Source organism: Catharus ustulatus, chromosome 10 (genome assembly GCF_009819885.2).
Source record: "Catharus ustulatus isolate bCatUst1 chromosome 10, bCatUst1.pri.v2, whole genome shotgun sequence".
In the NCBI taxonomy this organism is placed as follows: Eukaryota; Metazoa; Chordata; class Aves; order Passeriformes; family Turdidae; genus Catharus; species Catharus ustulatus.
The window spans coordinates 21,748,386-21,766,951 of record NC_046230.1 but is presented as its reverse complement, the minus strand read 5'-3'; the positions used below and the strand labels follow the sequence as shown (position 1 = coordinate 21,766,951).

The 18,566-nt window shown below is 40.4% G+C and overlaps 1 protein-coding gene across 1 annotated transcript in view; it reads left to right on the top strand.

The window, feature by feature from the left end:
• Window positions 1-18,566, top strand: part of FNDC3B (fibronectin type III domain containing 3B) — a 182,380-nt gene that overhangs the window by 151,991 nt on the left and 11,823 nt on the right. Inside the window, exons 22-24 of the mRNA XM_033069139.1 lie at window positions 897-1,177; window positions 7,488-7,700; window positions 17,074-17,240. Coding sequence (XP_032925030.1) covers window positions 897-1,177; window positions 7,488-7,700; window positions 17,074-17,240 — 661 coding nt within the window. The remainder of the gene's footprint in view (window positions 1-896; window positions 1,178-7,487; window positions 7,701-17,073; window positions 17,241-18,566) is intronic.

The window sequence follows — 18,566 nt, the reverse complement described above, 5'->3', positions numbered from 1 at the left end:
TGTGATTGAGTTTATAATAATCCTGAGGAGCTAACATCACTCATTCCCTGGGCAATTCCAGTGCAATGGGTACAGCTTTTGCCACTGGCTGAGCATCAGCTGATAAAACCCCAGGCCTGTACAACTGTGCAATGTTGGGCTTGCAAAGACACCAGCCTCTAATTAATGAGCAGAAAGGGGCCAGCTTTTGAAACTTGGTTTCCCCTGGGATTCAGGATCTAGGATTTATGATGAGAAGCTTGATAAATTGTTACTCTTCTGTTTTGTGGGAGATACTGAGCCGTGTGCTTTGGTTGTGGTTTGGTAGTGAATTATGACTTTTCCAACTTTAATGGTTCTGTGATTCTGGGAAAATGTTGAGTCATAGGCTTAATGCTGTGCTGAGGTCCTATATTCTCATATCAGAACCTTTTTAGCATGAAATTAGTTATCCATTTTCCAAATTAGGAACCAGGGTACTTATTAACAAGCCAAATATCCCTTATCTTTAGGGATATTTTTGCTTGCATGAAGCATCTGTTGGGCCACCCTGCATACTGGGGACTTTGTACTGGATGGCTCCGTAATTTTGGGTAGCCAGTTTGCTGATGTTACCTGTCACTGGCAGCATGACTATGACATTTTCCCTTGCTAACCAAAGGTTGCCACTGATGAAAAGGTTATTAAGTATCTGTTAGGGAAAAGAGAAATATTCTCCAGTATTTTTGAGACATTCCTGAGTGACAAAGGAACTTATCCCTAGGATAGCAGAGGTATGAGTCATGCTCTAGAGAGGAAGCCAACAGTGCATATCCTCTGAAGAATTCATGCAACTCTTCCAGGCTGCACATTTCATCATTCTGAGCTCCATACACATGTGAAGGAGAACACTGAATGTTTTTTGTTTTCTCCCCCAGGCCATTAACCAGGCTGGAGCTGGACCCTACAGCGAGCTGGTGACCTGCAGAATCCCTGCCTCCGTGCCTGATGCCGTCTCCACCCTGTGTGTGCTGGAGGACGAGCACGTGAGTTCCTGCCAGCCCTCACCCTCTGTGTGCCTTGTACTGAGCTGGGAAGAGCCAAGCAATAACGGGGCTGAGATCACATCCTACAACATCGACCTGGGGGAGCTCAGCATCCCCGTGGGCAACGTGACGAGTCACGTCATCGAGGGCTTGCTGCCCGAGACCTCGTACCGGTGAGTGCTGGGGACACACCACACAGCCCAGCTTCACACTGGGAGTGCTCAGGGCATGGGAGTGCCTTAAAATGCAAACCAGCAGCTCAAACAACCAGCCTAGGAGCACAGGAATCCCCAGCATTCCTTGATGAGATGCATTGCGCTAGTTAGTAGTTTTTTCTTCCTTTTTTCTCCTCTCTTTGCGTTACCTCTGACCTCTCCTTTTTGAGTCACTCTGCTAAGGTAAGGTTACACTGGTAATAGTAAATTTAAAAATAAATTTTAAAAATAAGAAATAATTAAAATTAGTGTCACATCTCATATTTTTTCAGCTACTTGAAAGTACTGTTCCAAGGGATTAAATGAAGCTATTGATCCCTGAGTAGGGTTAGCAATTTTCACACAACAAACTTTTATTTGTATATCTACAGATATTTTTTGTCTCTGGTATATAGAGATTAATGAAAAGATGATCTGAATTTAAAACCAATTTATATTGCATCAGAGTCTAAATTGATAAGTGGCATTGCCAAAATTTTATTAGTTTAATGTTCAGACTTAAATGTTTTCTCCTTAATTGCTAATTAAGAAAGAAAAATGGCTCCATGCAGGCAATAAACAGCAATACAACAGAATATGTGACAAAAGAAATTCTATTTTAAGTACTGTTCTAATAAAGGCTGAATTTTTTTCACAGAGTTGTAAAATTAGAGACGTCACAGACTTGCTGTAACATTTTTCTTTTTTTCTAAACTTTGTATTCAAGGTCACAATCCTACAGGTGTTGTATATGATAAGTTTATAATTCAATTTTTATCCTGTATCCAAGAAAAGAGAACTTGTTGTAGCAAGGATACAAATTCATACACTAGAAGTTATTTAAAGTGAGGAGCACACATTGCTTGCTCACAGATCATTCATATAAAGTTGAAGACTTTGTCTATGGATTGGTGGAAATTCCTCATTTTTGGGCAGACTCATGTTCCCTGGTTTCTCCTCAAATGTTTGTTCAACCAAGACCCAAAAAAGCTGAAAAGGGAACTTTGAGCAACTCACTCAAGACAGAATGTGCCATTTAAATTGTTCACCAGAGTCTTACTTCAGTCTCTTTTTTAGCTGGTTCTTGATTGTCTACAGCTTCCTTGAGGGAAATGTCTTCTTCAAGGTTTAAAAATGGACATTGGGATGTTTTTTTTTTACTTTTTCATTCTTATTTCGTTATTTTGTAAGAAGCACCATATTAAATTACATAGTTTTAGTCTAGGATTTGTCCTGTCTCTGGTCCAAATGAAACAGCCAAAGCCACAAGCATTAACTGTTCTAAATATTGTTGTAAGACCAAGTTCCTACTAAAAAGAACCACTTGAAGAGCACAGACCAGTGGATGGCAAATCAGAAGCAATAATGTAGGAAAGCTCTTTCATTTAATAAACTCAGAGAAAGAAACCCCAAATCTTGCATCTCATTCCTGTAAGGGAAGAAAAGTGACTGCAGTTGGATGCAAACCCACCTCATCAATACTTTGGAGTATTATTTTGCTAATCAGAAATAGATTTGTCAAAGTGTTTAGATCAACTTCTTCACTGATATTTCTTCTTCAAGCGTATCTTGACACCTGTCTTTGGTCAGGGAATGTCTGTCCAGATAAACAAATCCTTAAGGATCAGGATTATCAAGCTGTGTGCTGAACATTGCTGCATTTTCTGCCCTCCCTGGCTGAATCAGAACAGTATCTCAGAACATCACTTCTCATTCTCTTCATTTCCCCATTCATCAACCTTCTTTTCATGTCAGTTTTGTTTAGCACAACTTACTCTTCTCCTCTCAAGTGTTTATTCCATGCTGTGTTTAAAAACAGTGAACATATTTTTCCTAAACAAGCCAAGTACTACTGGGTTTGAGGCTCTGGACTCCCTTGCCAAAGTTTCAGCAAAAATTGAAGTAGATCAGCAAAGGGTTTATATGTTTCACTTGAGTTGAAATTCCACTGTCAATGTTTTTGGTTGTGGGAAACCAAAATTGAAAGCAAATCTTGGTTGTTATGAATCCAGCAAGTCCAAAACTGGAGATGTAAGTTGTTTTGGATAGGGATTGTGAAAGCCTGTCCATGTGGGTCCACCCTCTTGGAGCTGCTGGCCTGGGTCTGGCACTGCTTTGCTTCCAGCTTCTCTGTGGGAATGGCCATGACAGGAGCAGCCCAGGGGAGAAACTCCAAACTCTCTGCAGACATGGGCTCCAAGCTGACAAGTTGCTTTGTGTCTTAGCAGCAAATCCAACCAGCATGCCATGAGGATTTCCATCCCAAAATGCATTTAAGGCAGGAGGAGCTGAAGATGGCCATGGCAGGGCTGAGTCAGGAGGATTCCAGCTCACACACAGCCCAGCTCTGCTGCTGCAGAGAGCAGAAGCCTCCCCAAAGCACTGTGTAAACATCCTGGCTGCTGAGCAGCTGCAGAAATATGTCTGAGTTCTGCAGTCTCTGCTTTATTGACACAGCCATGAAGCTCTGGAAACTCAGATTATAGGGTAATATACTTGGCCTAGTTTTCTGTGAACTGATGTAACTAGGAGTGAGTTAATAAATATTCCACAATAAATAAAAATTCAACAGTCACAGAAACACCAATTTTCTATTACACTCTGTTCCCAAGCTTCACTTAACACATTCCATAGATAATTGTGTTCTGCTGTTGAGATACTTCACTGCAAAACAACTTCCAATTTTTAAGAATGTTTCTTCTCTTCTGAAGTTACACAGTGTACAGAAATATATAGTAGCATTATTAAATTTTAATAGCAGCACCTAATTTAGTTTAGGAATAAAAATTCTATAAATATTTTTGGTTCTTTTAAAACATTTCAAGTAAGAGGTCATCCAAGATGAAGGGAAAAATTCATGTGGATGCTCAAATTAGCCAAGTTTAAACAGGCTATAAAACAAAATATATTTCAGAGTGTAAATTAAGTCTTCTTCCAGGAGTCTTGAGTGGGATTTGTGGGGCAGTGTGTGCTTGCTGTTCATGGTGTCCAGGCTGCTGCTGATGGTGGAGGATGCTGCTTCCCCTCCCCTTTGGAAGTCCAGGGCATTTTAACTCCCACAGGTTTCCACAGGCATGTGCATTGCAACTGGTGGCATTCCTCTTATGGGAACGAGGGAATCAAAGTCTTCTCATGTCAGACTCTAAAATTAATTCAAAAGTTGATTTTCCAGTTTGTTGGAATACTATACAAAGGATTTTGTGACCAATCTGAAAATAGCATCCTGTTTAGTGTGTTTATTTCCCTGGGTCAAGAGTCTTTTAAGAGAGAATGGTCTGTTGAAGATCATTTTGTGGTTTCCAAATTTGCCTAGTCTGATTTATGGTTTTTCTTTCTAAATGTTTAAAAGTTTTAGTGGGAAAATGTGAGAATGAATGCAAATATTATTGGTCCAGGATCTACAGAATTAGGCACTATTCTTAAATACAGTCTTTACATTTTAAAAAAACTTGTCAAATTGTGATTGCCAGATTGTTAAACCATCTTTCTTCCCAAGAGGATGTTTGGGGTATTTTCACTTAGAAACCATTAGTTGAAAAGTTGAAAGGAGTTCAGGAAGTGCTTTTGCTGCAAATATTTCTACTTGTCTGTACTATACTTTTATGAAAATAAAGAGTTGATATTTGCCAGTACCAGTTCTGTAAACAGTAATTGGTTTCCACTTAATTGTGGATGTTCTCTTGCCCACCCTTGCTGTGCCACCCAGCTGGAAAAGCTCACTGTCACAGGCTGGGGCAGGGACTAAAACACTAAACACTAAAAGCACCTGAGCTGGAGCAGAGATGGGGCAGTACAAGGTGCTCTCCACCTTCTCCACATGATCCTTTCTCCCTTTTCTGTTTCCCTTCTTCCTTCTCCTCTTCCTTGGGACTGATACCCACTGGACAGGCACTACTGGGTTCAGAGGGAGGTGACACCTGGCTTTGGGTTGTGCTGCCATGTGCAGGAAACACAAAATTAGTTGTTTGTGTGTGCCTGATGAAGCTCAGGCCTTGGGAATGATAGTGGCAATTTGCAGAGCTTTATGGTGGTGCAATCAGCAGAAAAGAGTGGCCACATCAGCCACGTTAGAGTCGAATAAATCAATTCCTGCTGTCCCAGTGTCATCACTCATTTGTAAAGATGCCTGTCTCTATTTTAAGGCTTAAGAATGTCCATCAGTCTTACTGTGCTCCACAGTCAGAAGGGGAGTGTGTGTGTGCATATTTGAGTGTGTCAGAAGGGGGGAGCAAGAACTCTGTGCAGCAAAGCGAGAAAAAAATGAATGAAGGGACACATTTTTACCTTGTGCAAATACCTGGCAAAAGCAAGACAAGTCAAGTTTCTGTGCATGCACATATCTCAAAAGTGTGATATTGGAGAGAGATGCCTTTCACTGCTTGTTTTCAGGTGTGGTAGCTGCCAGTTGGAAACCAGCTGAAGTTACAGTGCTTGAGGAGAGGCTTTGTTGTTACTGGGACTTTAAGTAATACCAGTCAGGCTTTGTTTTTTTAATTGGAAATACCATTAAATATTGATGTAATGACTCTTCAATCTGAAGCAAAACAGTAACATAATATGAAGAAAGATCAATGCTTATATTAATTACACTTCTTCAGGTACTAGAAAAACCTTTTGTTCAGCCCATGTCAAATGCTTGCAAGCAGCAGTTGAAGAGGAGGCTCCCACTAGAACTTTGTGCCATCCACCCTTAGGGAGGAAGAGGAGGAATGTAGTGTTACAAGGTGGTCAGGATGCATTTCCTGAAGCCAGAAGGAAGGTTAAAGGGAAAATGCAGCTCCACACCAAACAATACATTACCCCTGTTAATGGCTGGGTCAATGAACAGTTTTTTTAAGCAGACATTTGCATGTGACTGTATACACTCTGCATTCTCAGTGTGCAGTGGCTTTAGCTGACTAATCAATAGATCAAACATCATTATTTTGCAATATATTTATTAGCAATGTAACCTTTTATGTTCTAGAAAAGCAGAAAATACAGTTTTGGGGTTTTTTTCTAATGGGGAATACTCTCTGGAGAGTTTTTTCCCCCTATCTGTTTTACATACTCTTTTCCTGATGGTAGAGCTGAAAACTTGCTGTTCAAAGCAAAGTAATTTTTCATACATTGTTTGTGTGAACTTGCATCACTTTATGTTCTTCAGTCAAAATAAGCAGCTTTGCCAAGCAAAGACAGTTCTGGTAAGGAGTCTTTACCCATGAGAAAAGGCAAGCCTGCTGTGCACAGGATTTCCAAAGTAAATGGCATCTCTCCAGCTAACTAAACTAGGCTGAGCTATCTTAAACTTAGTTTTCTCCATCCTGATGTTTTGTATTTAGTCTTAGATTTAACAGACTTTCCAGACTCATCTGTACCAATATTTCTATTTACACAGTCCTCAAAAGTGTTTGGAAATGCAATTTTCCCATTTTTGTTATGGCTGTTGATATTACCATAGTCAGAGACTGTGTCTCAGTGTTAGACTAAGGTGCAGAGAGGTAAGAGAAAATTAACAAAGCAGAAAGCAGGAGTCATTATCTTAAGAAATAAATAGAATTTAGAAGACTGGCTCAGTCTTAAGAATGTTTCCCAGTTCAAACTGTTGTGACCAGGCAGGTGGTCTGCTTTTCTTCTTGATGTCCTCAAATGTCTTGAGATCTTTTGTGCATCTTGTGAGAGTGACTTGGGTCCAGCATTAATTTGATCTAATGGAGAGTTCACTGGTAGTTAGCATTTCTGCAATTTGTGGCAGAGTGTAGGAGGTTTGTGGATTTAACCTTCATTAGTTCCTCCCAGCAGTTTCCTGTGCTTAAATAGAGTGAGACACTGAGAGAACACTGCTCTGGGTCTTCAGGGTGTTTGCCAGCCTGGGGATGGGTCTCATGGCAGTGACACCAGTGCTCTCCCTGAATGGTTTCACCCAAATTAACCCATGATACTTGTTAGACAACCATAACATACTTTAGCTTTTTATTTACTCGTGGTTGGGCACTTCACATTTTCCAGCTGTGCTTGTCCTGCTACTCCTTGTCCCTGGGGCTGAAGGGGCTGTCACCAGGTCCTGAGACCCAAACCTTCCCCTCTGCCTTGCTGCATTTCTGACATCCTCACTGCAGCTCCTACAGTCTAAGCAGGATGATCCTTGTAGTGGTAACAGAACCTCCCAGTTTGCCACAAAAAGCCTGGGAGCTGTGCTGGGATGGAGCAATCAGCCCCAGAAGGCTCTCGTGTCCTTTGGGACATGTTTATACCAAGAACCTCGTGAAGGCACTTCATTTAACATTCATCTTCTTGCTGTTCATTTTAGGATCAGGATCCAGGCTGTCAATGAAATTGGAGCTGGACCTTTTAGCCACTTTATTAAAGCAAAAACCAGGCCATTACCACCCTTACCTCCACGGCTGGAGTGTGCTGCAGCAGGGCCTCAGAGCCTGAAGCTGAAGTGGGGAGACAGCAGCTCCAAGCTTCACTCTGCTGATGACATGGTCTATATCTTGCAGATAGAGGACAGAAATAAAAGGTAAGACCTGAATCTTTTCCTTGTGCTAATGAAAAAGAATTCTGGTTCATCATAACGCGGTTGTGAGTGAAGGAAAAATTCTGTTTTCCTGATGGCTTTGTGCCTGCCATGATGTACAAAATACTGTTTTAATTGGCATTCTGTGCCTGTAGTCTGAGCAAGTTATGCAGCAAAGCTGTGATACAGAATCATGGCATCACTAAGGCTGCAAACACTTCTAAATCATTGAGTCCAACCCTTAACCCAACACTGCCAGGTCTAACAGAAATCAATCCTGGTGAAATTCTGCAAAACCCTCGCCTCTCTGCCAGTAATTTTAAAATCAAGTTTCATGGCCACAGTGCTTTACCTTTTGGAATATATGAAACAAAGATACTGCACCCAGCTTGCTGTGTGTATTAATAAAACCAAGGGTTACAAATCAGAAGTCTAGGTAAGGTAAAACTGAGCAGAACAATGTTTTTTGGGCAGCATGGTGGTCTTGATTATATAGCTGTAATGTTTTACAGCATGAGAAAATATGAGCTTGGCATCAGCTTGGTAGCTCCACAATAATTTTGAGTTAAGGTGTGCAAGAAACAAAAAAAAAAAATCTGTGTTTAAATTAAACAGTCAGTGCTAAGCAAAATCTGTCTTCCCATGTCAGCTTTGTATGGCAAGATTTGCTAATGTAGCTCCAAAGTTGTGATCAGATATGTTCAGTGAAAAAAGGGAAGGAAATAAAGACAATATACAAGTAATGCCTAACAGTCTGAGCTCTTCAATGAATAAATATCATAGATGGTTCATAATTTACTAGGAAACACTCTCAACTACTTCAATTAGCTAAAATAAGGGAGTTTTTTAGTAAATAATCCTTAGAGACCTTCAGCACAGATCATAATTTGATGTAAATTAGCACAATTCCTTTAATTTAAATAGAACTATGCAGAGTTTGTGCCAGCTGAAGATCTGGCCCAAAAGCTGTAATTTTAACTAATAAACCCACCATGAATAATGCCTCAATACCTGCCAGTATCTCAACTGTACTGATGCAGAGAGGGTACATGCTCCCCTGTATTAATCCTGAGAGGTGTCCAATGAATACAAATACCCATTTGAAAGTCTGACAGGTAAAAACAGTTTCCTCAGAGTGCAGTGATGCTTGGCAGGAGCCCATCACCTGCAGCACCCTGGGATTCAGTCAGCTCTAAAGACACATCCAGCAGGCTGCTTTGCTTTGCTTTCATGTAGCACTGCAGGTAGGATGGTGAATAACTGTAAATTGTTTTTAACCTGTTTTTATACTGGGGAAAATAGTAAGTTTGCTTGTAAGAATAAAATGTTACCTCACAGCAGGCAAGGAATGGTTTTTCCTTCTTTGTTTTGGCACAAAGCTTTAGCATGATCCTTTGCTTTTGCACAAGCTTTTGCCACTACAAATGGTCTCTTATGAGCTTTTAATTGGGAGCATTTAAGCTTGATACTCTGCTGGATCTCCTTAGCTGTGAATTTGTCTTAGAGTCTCCATGAGCTCCCAGAGATGCAGAGAAACTTCCCCTCTGCTCTGTGCTGAACTGAGCCATTCCTTGAAGTGGCTCCCTTTGGTGCTTGGGTTTGGAGCAATTAACCCAGACAATTCCTGGAATGAACCAGAGCTGGAATGCTGGAATGCAGCTCTCTGAGCATCACTGGCCTCTTCAGTGGCCCAGCAAACTGTGCACATGTGAGGGAGTAATTAAATAGAATATTTTAGCTGGAAGGGACCTGCAGTCATGCAGTGGCAGTGCTGGCCAAGTGAAAAGGTGTTGTTAAGGCATTGTCCAGATGCCTCTGAATCACTGACAGGTCTGGGACTGACCACCCCTTTGGGAAGCCAGTCTCTGGTGAAAAAATGGCACAGAATAAATGATCTAGAAGGATGTTTTGGAGTATTTTATGGTTTGAAAGAGTTGTAGGAAGGTGCCATGGTGTCCCCTCTGTTGGGAGAAGAGACAACACTTGATTCAGGGAAAGAGCTTGTGGTTTAAAATGTGGATAACTGAAAAGTGACTATCCCTGGTATTTCAGAGGACATTGTTACTGTGTTCCCTGAGACATCTGAAATTACTGGTAACAGCTTTATATAGAAATCCCTCAATCCAGTGTCAAAATTGTCCCTTCTTTGGTTTAAAATAGAAGTTACCTTTAAAATGCTGTTGAATCATTTTCACAAGCAGAAATATAAAGATGAGCAAGTTCTTTTACAAAAAGGAAATACTCAGTAAGTCCCATGCTGACCCAACAGCTTTAATGGCCTTTTGGTAAAGACTCAGCTCTGGTTTTATGTAATGATAACCAGTGCTCTCCAGTGTGTCCTGGTCATTAAGGATTGTTTTCAACTTTTCCTTTCTGTAATGAGGTGTAATAGGCCAGTTGTTGGAAACCAAATGTTTCATTGATTGCAAGACCTGTGAAGCAAAATACTTGGAAATCTTCTGGCACTGATTAGTGTAAGGGCTTGAAGAGGTGTGCACATCAGAGATGTACCTGTGTTAGCTCCCATTAGCTCTTCAGGGTGTGACATTTAGGAAGATGAAATTAGCATCACTTGTCCTTTCAGTTATGGGTAGCACCGAGTGGAAATGAAGAAAAATCTGTTTCTGAAAAGCTGAGTACATGGAAACGTTAGTTGAGAGTAAGTGACCTTTATGTAAGGACTGTGAAATTCCTTCCTTTTTTAAAATAAACTATCAGTTGTGACTTCATTTTCTAATTGTGGTAATGTCAAGAAATTTATGTTAATCACATTGCACTTCTTTCCAGAATACTATGGGGTTTTTTTCCTCTGTGGAACAAACAAACCTAATTAATGGTTTTTATTTTTTTCCTGCTGTACTGGTAATTAATCTTTAGCTGTTCCCACAACTAATTACACCTCTTAGTGTCTTAAAATGCTCACAATATCCAGTCTGAAAGGGAGAATTAGCAAGTAAATTAGTAATGGGTCATTTATCAGTTGCTTGGGTTTATTTTAGATGATTGTATGTTGCAGTTGAGGTAAATTGTGTGATTTTTGTGTGTATACGGAATCACAATCAATATATACACATGTAATTACATTTTAAGGGAGAGACATTGGTAAGGTTGACTGAAAAACATCCTAAACATATTCTTTAAAAATATAATGTAAGGCTCATTGACAATTGTCCCACACTTCTGTTGTCTTCAGTTGGTGGTAGCAGGGAGTGGTTGAACGTGTGAGCCTCAACATGGGTGTTTGCTCTGCTTTAACTTGAAGGCAGAAACACAGAGGGATGAGTTGCTGAATGTGCTGCCCTTGCCTCATGACTTTTGCATAATCATTCCCTGGTTGCTGCAAGTTTCAAGCAGTCTAATTAAAAAATTGTTTACACTCCTGATTTGATCAAGACAATTTACACCCATTTTAACAGCAATTACTGTTATGTATCAGTCCTACTGGCTTGTGAAATTCTATTAAAATACAAAATCAGATAAGTTAACGTATCCTTGCAAAAACCTGCAGGAAAAAATCATTTTCATATTGTGTAAAACAGTGATAAAAGGCAATTAAGCATGAGCACCAAGACAGATGGCATTCTACAGTTTCCACTGGAAGCCTGGCTAGATAGAAAGTTAATGTCCAGGAAAGTTTTCAAGCTAACCTGTGTTCTTATTGCTGCATTGTGTAGGTGAGTAGTGCTATTAATAATAGTGATATTTATATTTGCAACATTCTGATCGGATACTTGGAGCTTTGCAAATGAAAAAGAGAACTGTTTCCAAATGTAAGAGAGCTTACTTGTTAATGCATTTCATCTTTCTCCTGGAAGCAGGAGTAAACCAACATTTGTAGTAGGTGTGAGTTAACTGTGTGGGTGTTATTATCTGAGACAAAGTAAAGCCAGAGAAAACCATGTTAAATGTGTGAGATGAGGTGTTTCAGCTGTTAGCAAGCTGGCAAGACACAGAGTAAGATGCTACTCCTAAGTATATTTTTAAAATTCCTGCTTTGGTAAGAAATAAAATATTTTCCTTTATTTTGATCTGTGCACTTCTGCAGATACTTCAGACTTTGTGGGTAACTGAATATTCCAGACAGCAGATCATAAATAAGAGCAGCATCTAGACCCAAAATTGTCACTGTAATAAAATCCATTTTCTGCACATCTCTAACAACCTTGTAAGAAAAAATAACACCTTGATTAGAGCAATGACTCTTTAATATTTAATCTCTGAAGTATAATGGAGGTTTAGCTTAGTGCAGCAGGATCACATTGGCCAGTTTTCCAAGAGCACATTTTTAGGTTCCAGCTTCACTTTGCTGAGATTGGTGAAGCAGAGGCTGAGCTTGGCTCCCTGTTCCAGCTCTGCCCAAGTTCCTGGGGCTGGCACAGCAGCACTTGGACACAGTGTGCTCAGTGAGCATCACTGGAAGCCCCATAAACACTGTTCAGTGCTGCCACACTGGGAAAGTGGCTCTAATGCTGCACAGGGAACATAAACATGTGGAGGGCTCTAAGAATATTGGTTTACTGCTCTGAACTGTGTTTGTTCTCTTCTGGTTTTAGCTTTAAGTTCACTTGTTTATATCTAATGTTGTTTGTTGACAAGGTGTTGTAGCTGCTTCATCATCTACTTCTTTCTGACTGTATAATTTCAAGAGGCTCTCCCTGATTTCTCCCACATCTTCCATCCAAGTGCTGTTAATTCCCATTTAAGCTGTGCTCAGTGTTGTCCTCCCTGCCTGTTCCTTGCCCCCAGATGTGGCTGCACACAGGAATCTTGGGTCAGGCACTTTGCTGCTCTGTCTTCCATTCCTCCTGAATGTGCCCAGATGCTCCTTCCAATAAAACCGAATTTTCTTGCTGTGGAGGAGCTTCTGTAGGCTGAAATGCTTCAACTCTCAATAATTCCAGACATCTGACAAGTGACTTTTGTAAATATAGGTTACAAACACAAATTGAGCAGCAGATGAAAGATAATCTAGTAGAAACAGGCTAAAAATTGATTTTTGGGATCAAGTACCCTTTCTCTAGCCTGTAGATGTGCTAGATAATTCAGGGAAGAAAACCACACTCTTCCCATCCGACTGCTATCGCTTCTCTTCCTGCCTTTTTCTGTTCTTCACTTAGCTTTGCTTTTCAAAATATAAGGAGGGAAATGTTTCCTTCACTGAGCCCTGTTGTTGTTATTATTATCCATGAAAACAAAAATCATACTGGCAGTGGTGAGCAGCTATTATAATACAGATAATATATAGAATTTGTATTATGAATAAAACTTTCCAAAAGGAATCTCCCAGAAAAGGAATCTTCAGGTCAAAGGTGCATCCCACCTGTTTGGTCCACACCTCATTTCAGGACTGGAAACCAGAGTTGGGAGAGATTGTGGGAGCACAAAACTGTTTTGAAGAACTCCTGTTATATTTTTGCTTTCCCTCAGCACCTGCCTGCTAAAGGAGATCCCAAAGAATGGCTTGGAAAAGTGCCCCAAAGCTGAAAATATTGGGTCACCCTGGTTATAGGAACAGTGATGGGTGTGGGGATGGGAGATGCTGCAGATGGGAAACTCTTTCTTTGAGCAGAATGTTTTAAAATACAGCAGAAATTAAAAAAAAATAGTGTGTTGACTTTACTCCTGCATCTCTGGATGGTTTTGGTGTGAAGCTTTGCTTTCCTTGTTGTCACCCACAGTACAGGGAGCTGCTGGTGGAGAGAGAAAATCACATAAATCAGTGAGTGTTTGATAATGTTCTGCAACCAAATTAGAGGAACAGTCTAAGAAAGTAGGTGGGGACAGTAAATGTGTAGATAATGTGATGTAGCATTAATAATATTAAAAGATCTGCTGGTTTGTGAAATTCTTGTACTTTAGTTTCTAATGAGGCAGTTGCCTTTGTGTGCTGATGTGAAGCCTCAGGTCAGACTGGTGCTGTATGAATGATTTCTCTCCAGCCAAAATCCTGACATCTGCCCACATACTTTGAGAGGCAATAACAGAATCATTCAGGTGGCTCTTTCAGCCTTTGTGCCTCCCCACAAGATCTTACTTAGTGCTGTATGGTAGAATTTCTTTCAAACTAAATTCCTGTAAGAACCAACAGGTTACCAAAATATAAACAAAACCCAAGAGTTTGAAAGGGAACCTGCTGCTCAAAATGTGCTGGGGATTAATGAGCAGAGGTAGAGCAAGTACATTCATATTCTGCCTGACTGGAAGTGACTGAAGTGGAGGAAACAAAAGAGCTGCTACATGCAAAATGCTTCCAGGAACATCTACAAGGGAATAAAAGGGTATTGATGAAAATCTAACAGCAGTGGTGTCTCCCTAACAATTGCTATAGAACATGATGTTCTCCTCCTCTGCTGTGTGCAGGTAAATGAATAATCTGTGCTGATGTGAGAATGTCTGGGAAAGGAAAATTGGGATCACTCTGAAATGAGGGAGAAGTTGCTTTTGGGGGGAGTGTCTCCATCCTTGGAGAAAGTTGCTTTCTTTTTGGTATCTGCTGTTAATTTAGTGGAGAGGAGAGGCAACACTGCAGCATGGAAAATTAGAGTAAATCAGGTTTAATTGTGGATGGTGCAATCTTTAAAAAAAAAATACAGCTGTATTGAGAATGGCAGTAACCACAGAGGCTGCATGTTTTCAAAGGCAAGGTGCCAGTTAAGGTATTTAGCCTATTGTCTTTTGATTTCAGCTGGGCAAATCTCTGATGTTTGAAAATGTTTTGAAGAAGGTAAGAGGGAGACAGAGCACAGGGAAGGTCTCCATACACAGACTAAGTCAACTTTTCAGTGCATGAGAGATTAAGTCCTTGCAAACAAGCTCAGTGCTGACTTGTTCTTGAGGCAATGTATGGAATAAGGCCTGGATGAAGCACAGTGAACAGCAACAGGTTTGCCAAGAAGGCAAAGGTACAGAGAGCTCATGTTCAAATGTGCTTTTAAAGTTAGATTTAGATTTTAAAAGTGAAATTGCAATAACGTGAACATGTTACCTTAGTTAAGATATTTTTTAACATATGCTACCTCACAGTAGCAATGTGCAGTTGCACTGATTGACTCAATATTAAGTTTATTGTGGTTCCCCAGGAGACTGAAAAAAGACTGTTCCATACTATAGCCACTACATCAACTAACTACAATATTTTAAAAAATAACAGAAATAATCCTGGAGGATCATGAAATGCCTACTTTTACATATGAGGAAAATACTACTTTATCAAAAAATCACAAGCATTTTGAGGTTAGTCTTTCATCTTCATTATGTGCCTTACATCATGATCTGCATCTTCAAACACAATTATAAAGCATTAGTGTCACAATAAAGCCCAACAGCAACTGAATTTGATTGGCTTGGCCATCAACCTTTCTTCTTTCAAAATGGGAAGCCCCTTTTCTTCAAAGATGGTCAAATCTTAGAAGTTTTAAGTGTGCTTCCATTACAGTCTTGTGGTGCAAGCTCCTCTGTCACAGTTCTTGCTTTCCTTACAGATGTTTTTTGAGAAGTAGAAATGAGTGGAGATGGGAACTGGATGGGAATATTGGTATTAACTGAACTGGGAATATTAGTCCAGTTCCCAAATAACAGAAGGAGCTCAGATGTTTTTCCAGATCACTTCCTCAGTGTTAGCAAGTGTTAGTGACCTTAGTCATATCCAACAGGTGAAAATGGAATTTGAGTCACTGCTATTGGCCATATGAATGGCTGGAAATGTACCTTGAGCCCAACCTGGGGTGAGGATGTGCTGGTCTGTGAGCTGGGAAGATACATTTATCCTCCCTTGCTCACCTCACTCCACAAATGATTGCAAAGAGGTCATTAGCCTAAAATAGGCATAGGATCTTTTTAGCTCTCTTTGCCCTTGGATCAGGGTCAGAGGCAAATCTCTGCACTCCTGTGAGCACTGCAGTGGTTTCTGAGCCCAGCTGCCTGGTTGAGCTGCAGGAAGTGCAGAGGGAGAATCTCTTGTCTCTTGAGTCTTAATGCTGTCCTGGGTATGTGTTCTTTACTCATCACATGGTGAATCTCAGGAAATTCTGTTCCATAAGCACAGGTTTGTGTCATGCTTGAAACATGCTGGGGCTGCTTATGTGAGCCTCAGAACTGTGGGATAGCAGGGAGGTCTTAAACTGGGTGAGCATAAGGTTAAGAAAACAATCTTTGGAAATTGGCTCTGAGCTCTCCCTTAAAATCTTGTGGGCACAGATCTTTAGTTTGCTATCAAGGTGTAGTTCTCACTAAAACTCAGTGGGAGTAGTAAGTCACATTAGTCCTCAGAGTACATTTGCAGCAATTTGAATTACCTGAATATTCCCTTTTATTGCAGATGATTCTTGATCTCTGTTTGTACTTACATGGATTGCAATCATAACATAATACAAATTGATTTCTGTCCCTGAGAGCTAATGACAGACCCAGTTTCTTTGAAATGCTCAAATTGGTTGTACTCTGTATCTCATCCAAATCCAAAGGATAAAGCTTGCACCTAGATAGGGAGGTCAAAGAAAAATTTCTCTTGGCTTCCCGGTGATTTAAAACCTTCTGAAATGGTTGAGGTACTTGAATAAGGGAACTAAATAATCAAAAAATAGTGTGTGATCCTACAAATTTTCTGTTCTCCAAGGCCAGGACTATTGCATGCAAGATGTTGTTCCCTGGTGGAGGCTGAGTGGATGGATGCACAGTCTGGGTGCTTCCTCTTTATTTGCTTTCATCCCCACTGTGCTCAGCTCCTGGGGTCAGGGGCTTAGCTAGAAATTGCTGGCTGACTTACAACTTTTAGTGAAAAACATTTATCTGAGCAGAACAATAGAAAATAGACATGAGATTCTCTTTAGCAGCTGTATACTTTTTCTTTTTAAAGTGACATTGATTTTGTTTAGTGTTACATTTTTGGACAAGTTTGTGTGTGCTCTTGTCTATGGAAGTGTTTTGGAAGATGGCACAGATGCTGCAAGACATGATCTTTGTGTCTTAATGTGCAAATGAAGTCCAAATCCATTAAAGAGTCAACATATTAATTGTGATTCCATCATAGAGGTAAGCCAGCAGCACACATGGTGTATTGTAGCAGGACATGGGCTCAATCAATTTTGATTCTATGGTAGTAGGGAACCCACTGACAGATGTTCTTCCTGATAATTCATGTAATCATTTTGCAAGGTAATAGTAGTTTCAAAAGGGACAATGAACTTCTGCTTTCCCTGACCTCCTCCTCATCATCAGTGTGTGATTAATATGACATTTTTATGTGTGCATTGAACAGCCCTGCAGGGCACATGTTGCCAGTTTTCACAAGAAGGATTCTTGGAGCTGATGAGTGCAATAGCCAGAAAAGTCAGTGCCACCCCAGTGTAACTACATACTCTTGTTTTTATTGTTTCAGGTTTATCCCAATTTATAGGGGACCAAGTCACACGTACAAGATACAGAGGCTGACAGAATCCACCTGTTACTCCTTCAGAATACAGGCAGTCAATGATGCTGGGGAGGGACCTTTCTCAGAAATCTCCACCTTCTGCACAACTAAGTCAGTCCCACCTGCAATCAAAGGTATGTAGTAAGTTTTTTTTACATGTAAGTAACATGTAAATATTTATGTAAATTGGTAAATGTGAGGGGAGGTTGTAAGGGTTACCATAAGTAGTAACAAATGTGAAGAGCCAGTTTGTGCTGACTATAGGTTTCTCCTGAGTTGTGAAGTCACTTAATAGTGGGAAGCTAAATTACCACCCAAAAAAAATCACACAAACAACATAAAGATTATGTCAGCAACTGTTGTAATAAAAATTGTTAAAATACTGCTGCTATTAATAGTTTACCAGGGATTACTCTGGATTACCACATTTATACAAGGATCTAACAGCTGTAGTGTACCTACCTACTTAAGCTTTAGTAAAGTTTAATGTTTTTTGTTGAGTGTGTGATGTCCAGTGGAGATCTTCAGGGTTTATTTTTACTTTAATGTATAAAATTAATTATGGTATTTCACATATAGAGCATTAGACTTAGAACTCAGCATGTGTTCCACTGGGACAACTAAAGGCCTAATTAAATGAAGTTTTATAATGAAATGTCTTTTACTATGTGTAAATTTTTCCTAAGTAATTATGCTCCTGAGGAGGAAGAGGAAGGAAGGAAGGAGCAAAAGTAAAAACCACAGTGAAAGATGTTTAATTATAAACTTTATGTAATTAAGCCTTTTGTTCTAGGCCCAATTAGTCCTTCTTTGGCCTGTTCCAAAGGCAGTGGGTTTGCTCTATGGGCTGTCAGAGCAGCTGAGCTGAAATCAAATGCACCTTTTCTCCTGAAAAGAAAGAACTCTTCCCTGTCAAGCCCTATGATTTTTTCTGAAACAACTGTCAGTTTATCAGAGAGGTTTTGTTTGCTTCTCTGTATTTAAAATCTGGCTTTGGTGATTTTGACACCTTTTGTAACCAAATATTTAGAGAGGGGAGAACACTGCTGGGGTGCTCTGAGCCACCCCCAGGGAGAACAGCACTGTCCAACAAAACATGCCTATGTGATTGAGGGTAAGGATGCTCAGCCAGGGGTGAGATATCCTGATCCACACCTTTCCAGGGGTGGGAGATGTTCTGCCCAGCCAAGGGAAGGGAACTCATGTGGCATCACCCAGAATTCCAGCATGCACTGTAGTCACACTTGCATTTTGTTGGCTAAAAACCCATTTTATTCAGCTCACCTCACCTGGGATTTTGTTTTGAGCTCCCAGTCTGCCTGTTGAGTCCCTGTTAGATGTGACTCATCCTCTGGGCTGAGTATCAAGCTGAGTATCAATGGTGTGGTGCAAATACCAGGTCGTGTGTGGGCTGGGACCTCGGGTACCTGGCAGAGCACTGGCTGTGCCAGAGAAAAGGG